This window comes from Cyanistes caeruleus, chromosome 1, assembly GCF_971803275.1.
Source record: "Cyanistes caeruleus chromosome 1, bCyaCae1.hap1.1, whole genome shotgun sequence".
Taxonomy (NCBI): Eukaryota; Metazoa; Chordata; class Aves; order Passeriformes; family Paridae; genus Cyanistes; species Cyanistes caeruleus.
In genome coordinates this window covers 86,558,034-86,570,495 of record NC_141701.1, presented here as the reverse complement: position 1 = coordinate 86,570,495, position 12,462 = coordinate 86,558,034, and the positions used below count along the sequence as shown (strand labels likewise).

Here is a 12,462-nt window from a genome sequence, read left to right as displayed (position 1 = left end):
TGTGAGAGATCAAGGCAGCTGCTTTTCAGGACATTGTAGGGAAGATATTGATAGGTGATATCAATACTTTGATGGTGTCAGGGGAGGAGACTTATCTTGCCCAGGTGTCTATGCAAAGAGAAGTGAGACAAGGGAGCTTTGTTCCTGGTGAAGGCAGCACAGCTTGGAGCACCTCACTAAGCTCTGCTCAGCTCTCAGGGAGAAAGAGGATCTAACAGGAAAAACTTGCCAATGACCCAGCATTTGTAGACAGCCAAGCCTGGCCCAAGCCACACTGGCTCCTTCTCTGCAGCTGATGAAATCAACACCCATGGGCTCTGAATGTAAGAGAGCCAAACTTCACAAGCAGTACTTCTTGGAAGGTTTCTTAAAGCAAAATCTGACATCTCTTATTTAAAAATAAAATAAATAAAAAAAGCTGGAGATGGGGTTGGGGTGGAGTGGGGTGGGATGGGTTTTTCTTCCCTGAACTAATCTGTGTCTCTGATTTGCTTCACTTGTTACATGGACAGAAGATCCTGTCAACACAGAAATAATACTAAGTATTTAGAGTTTAATGGAACCCAGGGACCAATTAACAACACAGAAAACCACCAGGCAGTGTAACAGGAGGGAAATCTTACAATCTTACATTACTGCTGTTCCCCCATTTCTTAAAATAAAGCACCAGTGCTTCATCAATGATTTCTCAGTAGTAATGTTTATTACCTGCCAGTTTTATCAGTGCCCATTTATCAATCCCTTTTTGTGTTCAGTCAAAAAACCACCCTCTCTACCTGTGACCTAAAACCACCCCCAAAAAATGAAGAAAAAAATAACTAAAAAAAAAAAAAAAGAAAAAAGAAAAAAAAGGAAAAAAGAAAGAAAAAAGCAACTGTCCTTGGGGCTCCAGAGCAGCCTTGCTAGAACCTGCCCTCCACCCCAAGCTCCCGAACTGCTGACTCCTCAATAGCTTGATGGATGCGATGCACCTCGTCCTGCGTTAGCGTCCTCTCCGGGTGCCGGTAAACGATACGGTAGCAGTGGCTGACCTTCTTTGTCCTACAAAACACAAACCAAAAGAGGACTCATAAATACACGTGCCTGCAAATGTAAATACATGAGGCTGAACACTTACCCTCTGGATCATTTTTATTTGCGGTCTAATTTTGCTCCTGTTTCTTGAAAATCACCTTAATGCTAAGATACACAGCTCAGAGAGGCGGGACTGAGCTGAATTTTAATTTTGGCAGAGGACTTTGCTGAAGTCCACCTTATACCTCAACTTGTACCATGATGTGGTAGCTTCTTAACAAACAACCCCAGGAGGAGGACCTCTTACCCTGTGCTATGGAAAGTAAGAGACAAAGGAGAACAGGGAACAGGAATAGAGAAAAGGGAATGATGGGGAAAAGAGAAGTATTTAAGAGTTGCTGGCTAGGCAAAGACAAGTTAATGAAAAATCAGGACAAACCATTCAGTAAGAGTGAATAAAATCTTGCTCTCCATCAAAAGCAGGCAGGAGCACCTAGTTTTGCAAGGGCATCTCTGTAATTGCAGTGTCTCTGTTACTGAATTTAAATGGCAGTTTTGGCATCCTTTTTAGTTTCAAATGGAGCCCACACAGCTTCTTCTTTCAAAGGTGAACACTCACTTCAATGAAAGAGAGAAAATCTGAGGGGAAAAATAATGGGAAACCAGACAGTATCAGGCAGAAGAAGCTTCCAGACTGCAGAACTCTGCATTTAATGGCACACAAAGGCAGTCAGCAAGCTTTGGATCATCTCTCTCCTGAAAATTGCTTCATGTTAGAACCACATTTATGCTTTTGACTATTTGATTAAATCTAAGGTTAGATGTGTTCATCCACAAAGACAACTCTCAAGATACTCACTTCAACCTCAAATCCTACTAGAAACAGGCACAGGCAATTTTTACCTCAGAACTGTTGTTTGATATCAATTTTGTCCCACCCAACAAAGGTGGGAAGCTTGCCCTGCTCCCACCGGAAGTTTACAACAAAAAAAGCTAATTCTAATTAAAGCATTCCTCCTTTTTTTGTGTGCTCTGAAGATAAAGCAAGTTAAATCTGGCTAGGACTGGAAAGGGCAAACTGCATTTCATAAAGTGTTAAGCTGACTGCAGTTAACTGCTAAAAGGCAGCCAAGAGCTTTCCCTGTGTGCAGGTTAAATGCTGCAGAAAAGTGATTTTTGAGAAAAGAGGGGGAAGTGTAACTGTGGGGAAGGTCTTGCTCTGCTGTGCTCCACCTCTTCAAAGCAGCCAAGAGGACAAACCTGGGGGAAGCAAGTAAATGGAGTAACAAGGATTTGGTCAGATGCTACATTGCCAGTGAGAAATTTGAGTAAGAGAGATGGATAATGCATTGGAGCTCAACAGAAGTTATTTTCAAAACCAGGCTGTCAAATATCCTTAAAGCCAGTAGTATGTCAGTTTTTAAAGGTGCTACAGGAATACACCTGATCAAAAACATTTGAAAATTGCTTTGGCTTAAAATTTATTTAGAAGGTGTACAGTCACAGGTTTAATCTTGAAGTTTTGCAAATATTGGGAATATATCCCATGATAACGAAAATTCATTATCATTATTTAATGTGATATAAACACAAGTTTGCTTAATATAGGTGTGAGCTGTGGTAGGAGTAGCTACAGCACTGCTTCTTCACTGGCCTTTGTTAAATGAAAGTGACAATTACTCCTGACTTAGGTGTTTCTGTGTCCCCCTCCCTCCATGGCAGAGAGTGGTACATTTCATACCAAATTATATATGGCAGACTAGGACAAATTAGTTTCTTGTGAATGTTGTGGAAAAACAGTAGTTTTAGGAGGTATTTAAATCAGGAAAGGGTAGAGGTTGTAGAGGAGAGCACTGGACTAGAGTTCTGCTAGCTGCAGCTGAAGTTAAGCACTGGTGTGAGAGAATATGAGGATTGCATTAAATGTAATTAATCTAGAGTTAATTATAGGCAAAAAATGAACCTGTACTAATATACATAATGCCACATAACATGGATGGTACATTGTATGCTACATTTTTCTCTCACCTTTTAGCTAGGTTTATTTGCATCTCTGTTACTAATTAGAAAGACATAATAAAGCAGTTTAAAGCTATTTCAATAAAAGACACACTGCAAGTTTCAAAACCTTAAGCATTTTGTTTCAAGAGTACTATTACTCACTTTTCAAGGGATATTTGGAAGAAAACTTCTCATCTCTTCCCTCCCCTAGTATTTCCCGTGCTCCCAAATAAAGTACTAAGAAACTGTGATTAATCCCTGCCATCAGCTGCAACTGGAAACAATTATTGTCAGCAAATAATACCTTTGCTCATTCAGTTTCTCGCTTCCCTTTTGTTCTGCAGAGCCACAGAGTGTTTGCCTACCTTAGAGACAGCTCTGCTTATGCATAATGAAGTCTCTGCTGCATGTCATGCTGCAGCCTGATGATACAGAAGCAGTGGCTCTCTATCCTGAGAAAAAAAAAATTTGAGGCCAAAACCTGCAACAGCAGCTTCATAGGGTAAAAAAAAAAAAAAAAAAGAAAGTAGAAGCTTAACAGTGAGCACACCAGGCTTTATTTACCTAAAGTGTACCGCCAGACAAGTCCGTGTGGTTGCAGTCACGCGGACTCCTCTCCCATTAGGCTTCAGCTGATCTTAGTGTCACAAGTCTCCTCTGCACCAGCCTGCAGCTCTCAGGTAATGAAGCACAGTGAATACAGTGAAGCACCACTCAAAGGGAGAAGGAAGACAGGGATTTATTCTGATGCCACAGGAGGAAACAGGACTGTGGACAAACACTGGAGCGAAATAATGTCTAATGCTCCCTCGTATGATTTTTGGAGGAAAGAGTCTTGCCTCATGATTTTCAGGAATTGGCACTCAGCTGCCTTCATGTGCTAGGGAGCTGGTCCCTGCCAGGTCAGAGTCACTGTGTGGGGTCCATCTGAAGGTCAGTATATATGTTTGGGTTTGTGTATGTTTCAGCCTGATACCTAAGCACAACAGAAATGAAGGGGTCTTAGTCCGCCACTAGCATAATAAAATCAATATGAAAGCAACCTCACCCTGGTACCTAGGCTAGAATGAAAGGGTGTGTTTCACAAAACAGAATTAATACATGTGTGTTAGCTTTCCCTGCATGGAAAACCACTGGAGGATGCTTTAAATGCAACTTGGCTGGAAAGCTAATCCCAGAAGCTACCAACAGCAAAACGCTTCAGCGTTCTAGGGAACCTGTCTCAGGCATTACATAAGACCAATCACAGGGTCATTTGGTAACCAAAATGTTGCATTAATAATAAATGCTTGGCATTGGAACTTATCTCTTCCACATGCAATACCATAACAAGAATGAAAATTTCTCCATCCTGTACTGAAGAGGGAGATAAAAGGGGCAGAACCGAGTGGGAAACCCTTTACCTTTTAACTGTGTTCTACTTTCCATCTGCCTTAAAGCACAGAAGCACAGAGAGATCTGTATGGAGGTTACCCCTGCTCTTAAGTGGTGAGGACAACACAGAACCAGACATTTTTCTAGAGAGCTGGATTTACTTTGAGGAACAGAAAACTAGAGATGACAATCAGGCACAGCATGAAAGAGCAAAAGAGTACCATCCCTTTTGTATCTCAAGCAGTTCACTAAGCAGTACAATTCACCATGGTATCTATACTTCACCTTTTCCTACAGAATGCTATTTAAAATAAAAGATCTACATACATGGTAGTGTGGAAATATTTGAAATTTTTTTCTCTCTGTTAAGTGAGTCACAAGGTTCCTTGAGGGTATCCCTGCCATGGAAGTGTGCATCCTATATGCCCTCAAAAGATTCATCATGTAATTCCCTTACATAAACCTTCACACAGTACTCAGGGGCTGCTACACCCTTCACAGAGACCATATACATGGAGTGACCTCAGAGAAGAGGAGGCTCATTTTGTTTGCAACAATGTCCCAAAAGCTGTGATGATGGGAAGAAATGAATAAACTATTTCATGTCACCAGCATCCTAATTGACAAAGCCATACAGAAAGCACAGCTTTGGTTTTGCTTTGTGGCTCCAGCAGTTCCACAACGGCTCACATTTTAAGTGGAAATGGGAAAGAATATTAAACTGCAAGAAGAAGAAGAAGATGTAATTACCTGTTCTTTTTTGTTTCATGCTTTCAAACCACATCCATCTCTATGATAGTAGGCACAACTGCTAAATATCCTATCATAAATTTTAAATTGACAAATAGCACTCTTTGCTAGAAACCACATCATGGAAAATGGCAAAAGGCTTGTGCTGTGTACCTTCTCATCAGTGGCAAGTATTTCAATTACCATGGTGATATGCACATAGAATACAGCAGAAATTCTCTGAACAAAGGTCTTTCCAAAATATGCCTTCTCATCTGTCCTTTCAAATGCTAATACTTCATCTCTCTGGAAGAGTACATTGTACACACAGCATATTCTTAAAAAGGGACATGTTTTTGTTTAAGGTGATTTTGATGCCACTGAAAGGCATTAGATTGCCTCCAGACGAAAGAACCCACAGAAATGGTCATTTCTCTTGCCTACCTTCTCCAGCTGACACCTGGTGTGTTCAGCTTCAAAAAGAGTTCAGGCCAAGATATGCATGTTTAGAGTGTCAACTTTATTGGATTTTTTGGTAGATCACTTCAAAAGAGATGCGTGCTCACTGACCGATGATTGGACTGAAATATTGTTCTTCTTTTCCACAAAACTGAGACAGTAATGGACTTTTTGCTCTTTTCTAATTGGACTTGGTGAAATCTGTATCTGAATACCAACCTGATACCTGCTTGACCTTTTCATTCTTTCTTTAGTATTAATTCCATTTTAAGCTCCTCTCTTCATGTAGAAAAAAAAAAAAAAAGTCAAAATTCTGTTAATAGCCAGATTATTGAGAGATAAAGAACACAGTATGGGATACAATGGCAAAGGACATAAATATCACCTCCTAGTTAAGACAGTGAAAAGTGGATGAAAAATGAAAGCACTTTCAGCTTCTCAGTCACTGGACACTATTAGATAGCCATAAGTACAATCTAATTCATTGTCCAGTATTGAAAAACGTTGCATTAATTCAAAACCTTTGACCATTATTTTCCTTTTCTGCCTAAATCTATCAACTAATTTCTTGTATGCAGGAACAGATACAAATAGATAAGTACTGAAAAACATCTTTCACAGGCTCCACTTGAAAGTTTCCTGGCTGTTAGCGTACTCACTAAATGTCTAATGGAACAGTTCAAGCAATTAGCTGTGCTTTGGCTGAGCACTTTGGCCCATAAAGACCTTTTCTTATTTCAACAGATCACCTTGTTTTGTTGACAGAGGCCAACAAAAGAACTACCGTGAGCAGTGCAGGGCTCTCTTCTGTCAGCTCCCAAGCAGAGGGAACTCTTGTAAACAGACTGAGCTATAGAAGAAACAGAGAATTTCCCTTGTGCACTGTTACAGTCCTCTCAGTAACCAGCCAACGATATAGATAACTCATCTCAAATCCAAGCACTTCCTATTAAAAAGCTCTTAAGTCTCACAGCATCAGAAGTAATGAAATCCATTACATGCAGGCAGCAATGAAATATTGCCAGGGTGAAGAAGAAAAGTACCATTCTCCATTATACTAAAAAAAAAAAAAAAAAAAAGATAAAAAATCTAGAGTACCCATAGGATAATAAGCTAACTGTGACACAGACTTTTGTTGCCATCAAAGGGCAGAAAAAACCTACAAAGCCTTGGGATTTGGGATTATGTTTTTTCTTTTCATTTTAAAGACAGTGATTCATTGATTCCTTGAAGAAGGCAATGATCAATGGTAGTGAAGCAGGTACGAAACCATTTCTCAAGGGGATGGATTCCAGCATCGGTGATGACTCCTTGTCCTCCAATCTCTATCTCTTTGGGAAAATCATCTATCAAACTCAGAGGACAGAATTCCCATCATATTTGATCAATACCAATACTGATGAATCAATTTCATGTGGATTTAAAGCTGGATGTTGATGTTTAAAGCAACTGAGAGTTGCCCTCTTGCAAGGTGAACTTTGTGCATTCACTTCACACTGGGCCTCTTCTGTTTTTAGGGACTCACCAGTCCATCTAGTGATTCAGTTCAAAATCCTGGTCTGAATCCAGGAAGATTCAAGAGCAGGCTAGCGGCTGAATATCTTCAAGACTTGCCTAACTTTGAGCAGAGTAACCGCAGAGCACTCACCATGCCACATAAATTCAATACTACACATGGAATGAGTCTCTCAACACCCCAAGGCTGAGAATGGGAGCAATGAAAGAAAGCCATGCACAAAAAGATCAAAACATGTACAAACCTGTGAGACTCAGAATATGGTAGAAACCCCTGTTTTTAATTCAGGGTTATCACCATGACAGGACTGCACAGGTGAAATAAAGAAGGGAGAAAGAAAACATTCTGATGCAAAGTCTAGTGAAATAACTTCTACCCACTGTGGTGGCAAATAAGAGAAGGTTTATTGGTAAAGTACTTGAGACATATTTTTATGTACTAAACATAGAAAAATAATTGGATGCTGAAAGTGAGAAAAAAACATAGTCTCAGCATGAGACAGGACAAAATACCTGCTCTGTGAACAGCACAGGGTTTTGCTGTTGTTTTGCTTCACTTTCCCTAGTTTTGACTGAAAAAGGTTAATGTCCAAGGCTTTTCAAAGTCTAATCTTGTGTTCACCAAAATAAAATCCAAGGAGTAATATTTTTTATTATTTGCTTAAGAATTGACCACTGGAGACTTAAACACTCTCTAACAGAGCAAACAGAAGAACAAAATAACTCAATTTGGATTTTGTGTCTCAGGGGAATTGCCATCTAAGCTTCTTGACTTTCTCCTTCCTTGTTTAGTCCAGAAACAAATGCAGGACTACATTTCCCTTGAGAGGCCAAGGCAAAAAGTTCCTATGACGGATCACCCCCTCTCTCTGAAGAGAAACTTGGCTGACGTAGCTGATACTGACATTCTGAGGAGAACAGAAGCACACATTACCTGGAAGTCCTGGTAGTGCTGGCAGCTGAAGCATTTTGGCTACCAACCAGGACATTCTTAGAAAAAAATCACATTTTCAGTGAGTAAAATCATAATAAATCAACATATTTTCTGCCACTGCTGGCTCTCATGCTTTCTCCACATTTTTCTTGACCTCTTAAATCCCTGGTAATTTAGTGGTGGAAGAAGGTATCACTGGCAGCAACAGGCTCTGTGGTTCTGGCAGAACTTTGTGACTTGGATATCTCATTCACAACCCTGTTGTGCCCTTCCAGGACAATTGGCTGTACTGGAGAGGATGAGGGACACAACCTGTTAGCAAGGAGCAGCTCTGGAAGACACACTTTGTAGAGTCATGCTTCTTGTGCAAAGACATTGTATTCATCTCCCTTTGAGCCACAGCGTGTGAGTAAGAGGATGCAAGAAGCTTTGGTCCTCCTCCTATCAAACAGTGATGTTAATAATTCCATTCCTGGTCCTTAGCCACAGCAGGATCACTCTAAACTTTCAAACCATTGGCAACTACCTGTACTTAAGAGTGACATCCCATCCAACATTCCGAACAAATCCAACATGAGAGGTGAATTTGGACTCTTTAAAATGCTTTCTAAAATATTTATAATAAAAATGTTAAGTGTGATACCTTTTCAGTTCTTCTAAGTGAAAGATCAAAGATGAGAAGTATAAATATTTAGCAGTTTTTTTCTGCCAACTAGATGTTAATACTAAAGGCTACAAAAAGTATTCCTAAAAATAACATTGCTGTCAAATTAAAACATATTTCAAAATCAAGTAGAAAGTGAATTTAAATGAGAATTTAAAACAATTCATTCTCCTAAGAAATGAAGATGGATGGTAGTGACAGCTGGTTTGGATATATCTCCATTGAGCACTAGCAGAAATCAGGGTCTAGATGACAGACAAGTGCATGGGAAGGCCTGAATGCTGTTTTAGACTCTTGTATAGATTTCATCACTGAGATTAGTGGTTTTGTCCTCACCAGGCCCAGGAGGTTGGTGTTTAAGGTCCTTTTACACTTGTTGTGAATTAAAGTAAAGAAAGACGTGGCTCTGGACTCAGATAAGAACCTAAATGACTTGTCCAAAGTCCCATAGAAAACTGATGAGAGAGAGGGGTCTTGGACAAGTGCAGGCACAGACCCTTTGAGTTAACCTTTCAAGTTACCCTTCCCATTCACCCACACTTCCAGTCACCCTTCTTTACTGCAAATCCTACAGCCATCCTGGAAAAAAAAAACAGGCTATGGAAGGAAAAAGCAATTCATCCAGTACAGAGTGGACAGGGCAGGGAAGAATGGAGAGACATCAGGATAACCAGATAGGCTGTTTCTTAACTGATAAACTAAGCCCAAACCAGGAGAAAACAGGATAGGGTCAAGAAGTCAGAAGGAAGAGCTGAGACTAGAAAACAAGAAGGACTTTAAAACAGAAAGCAAAGGTTAAAAGAAATCACTTGCCACTATTTTTTTTTTTTTGAGGAAAAGCAATACATTAAAAGCACCTGCCTCACTGGTCAGCCTGTGGCACCAGAAGGCAACTTAAAAACATTTGTAGCTATCAGTGTGCAAGTAGAGGGGGTTTCTCAATGGGGCTGCTTACAGCATCTGTCAAAGCTAGTGAAAAACCTGCAGCCACTTGCAACAAGTGTTGCTTGCTGTGTCCTTCCAGTTCATAAGTTATTTTTCCTCTTAGAATTGTCAGGTTTTACGAGCCTTAATCTGGCTAACTGGATTTGTTTTGGAGATGCAGAAATCTACCAGTTTCCCTCCCTGAGGACAGAGTGGTTCCACACAGACAGCCGCAAGAAACCTGTTCTCATCGTTTTTCTGACAGCTGCTGCCTTGGAAAGACAACTCAGAGGAGGTCCTCAGAGTAAGGAGAGCTACTGGCCAGCAGATTAAACTACTGTTAACACACTGGAAAACTGTCAGGCTGTTAAACTTTTCTCTTGCCAGATCCCATTTGTACAGGTAATACATTTGGACCATGATGAGACACAAAGAGTCTGGATCTTGTAGGTGAGGTTTTCCTGGTTATTTTGAATGGAACAATGGGGGAAATACTGCAGCACTATTGAAACTAGCCAAAAGATGACAACATATGCCAATGAGGTGCACTGGCCAAAACTTTCACAGCTGTCAAAATGAGCATTCATTTGGAAAACTCTAGCTGTCATGCTTGACATGCTGCCCCCTTAATATTATGGTTGCTCTTTATGAAAATAAAAAATGTGTATGTGATAGGAAGTATGCATAGTGCACACCTCCTACAGTGAGATAATATGAGCATCATGCAATAAAACACCCTGTGGGCATGAAGATTAAAAGGTCAGGGCACAAAATGAAATGCATCATTCTGTGAGTAAAACAAAACTATTGGTCTGCCACCCAAGGAAGGAAAGCAAGCTATTGAGGCATTACACTAGGAAGATCAAAATACCATTTTTGCTATGACTTTACTAAAAAAGGCCAAGCAATCCTCCCACTAGCAGGAATTAGTATCAACAAAGAAGGAATAAGATCTCAGCCCAGAATAGGGAATTCACAGGGAGCAGCAGAGTAAACCAAATGTTCTCAAATTGTCCAAGACATGAACTTTGCCCTAAAGCACTTCAGGAATGAGCAGAAGAAATCTCAAGGCTGTTATCAGCTTTCTTGGAGAGTTCACAGAGGACAAGTAAGGTACCAAATGTTTCAAAGAAGTTGGAGTGCTTATTTTTGGAAATGGAGAAAATCCCCTAAGGGATTCCTAAAGCTAGGAATCCATAGAAACTCTAAACCATTTGCTTTTACTTTAATTCCCCAGTAAAACTCTGATGTAGCTAATTAGCTCAGGTAGTTGGAGCATGGTGTTAATAATGCCAAGTTTGTGGGTTTGATCCCTGTATGGGCCATTCACTTAAAAGCTGAGCTTGATGCTTCTCGTGGGTCCCTTCCAACTCAGATTATTCTGTGAATTTGTGAAATTATTTGTAAAAACACAATGGAAATTAAAAAAAAAAAGGTAAAAAAGTAGAAAACATAGATGTACTGATTAAATCTAGCCAAAACAACCCAATTTCCACTATAAAGGGACAACAGACTAATAAATCAATAGCCAAAAAGTGAAATGATAAATTGCAGAAAGTAGTATGGAGAGTAGGTGCATGTGTAGGCATGTGCATCTTCACATGAGTTAAACCAGCTAAGAAAAAATGGTCTAAGATCAATATGTCACAAAATATGTTCCACTGGCAACTGCAAGTAGTTTCAGACAAAGCCACAACATTTTAGGAAAAAAATTTAAGCATTATAATGAAAAGTGAAAAAACCAAGAAAAATACTAAATCCAGTTCATAAAATTAGGTATTGAAAATCTGTCTTCCTAAACGTTTTGCCGGAGAGGGAACTGCATATAGATGGATGAGAAACCTGGTGATCAATACTGATGATTACTACAAAAAGGTGCTCTTGCAAGTAGCTGTAGTATTTGTCAATAATTTGTTGTTTCTGGGAGCAGTTATCTCCAGTTCAGCCAAATCTGAAGGATCATTCTTGTAGGGTTCTTCAACCCGGCTCCTGGATGATGGAGTACTTTCACTAATGGAAGAGGTGATGCAGCAGAAGTGTTTGTTAACTGGCATGTTAGGTTAAGCTGGGTAAATACTAAGTATAACTGAAGACAAGGTTAGAATAATCCTGACAAACTGCAAAAGCTGGAGGACACAGTTCAACCAGACCAAGTGAAAGCTGGGCGAAAAGCAGCACTGCACAAAGCATCTACGGACCACATAGAACCATGAGCTGAAGGTGAACCTGTGATGTTGATGGACAGCACAAGTTACAAGGTAGGACTGAGAGAATATAGGTGGCTCAGCCTAAAGAACACAAAGCATGAGATCATGCTTTGAATACCTAAAATGCTGCTGCACAGAGTTATTCACAAGCAGCTGGAGACAAAAGTAATGAGCTCATATTGCAGAAATGTTCAGCTTGAAAATTCACTTGGAAAGGCGGCTGGAGTCCCCTTTGCTGGAAATCTTAAAGGACTGGTTATACAAGTGTCTGTCAGGAATTCTATAAGTAGAGCTGATCCTGTTTTGGAGTAGGAGGATGAACTAGGTGGCAGTACTCTTCAACTCTTTAGCATAACATAATGTAACAGTCTTTAAAATGCAGAAAGTTACTTGAGTAGCAAAGATAGCTCCCTATAGCTCCAACTTAACACATGTTCTGTATTTGTTTATCCCCTGAAAGTGATGTAACCTCCTCAGACCAGCAACCCTATCATTAGCCTTACAGGCTAATGTTGAAATAGAGAACACAGGAAAGCAAAGTGCTGCTCAGTTACCTTTCACTGCCTAAGTCAACAAAACAAACAAACAAGCAAGAAACAACCCAGAAAAGTCCACTCTCTAAGACAGCATCCCAAAGGGAG

The 12,462-nt window shown here is 40.0% G+C and overlaps 1 protein-coding gene across 8 annotated transcripts in view; it reads right to left on the bottom strand.

Moving 5' to 3' along the window:
• Window positions 1-681: 681 nt before the first annotated feature.
• Window positions 682-12,462, bottom strand: part of FARS2 (phenylalanyl-tRNA synthetase 2, mitochondrial) — a 230,547-nt gene continuing 218,766 nt past the window's right edge. For all 8 annotated transcript variants that reach the window (XM_086900870.1, XM_086900812.1, XM_086900910.1 and 5 more), the window contains one exon: window positions 682-1,041. In XM_086900870.1, the coding sequence (XP_086756996.1) occupies window positions 903-1,041 (139 nt within the window). In that variant the 3' untranslated portion in view covers window positions 682-902. The remainder of the gene's footprint in view (window positions 1,042-12,462) is intronic.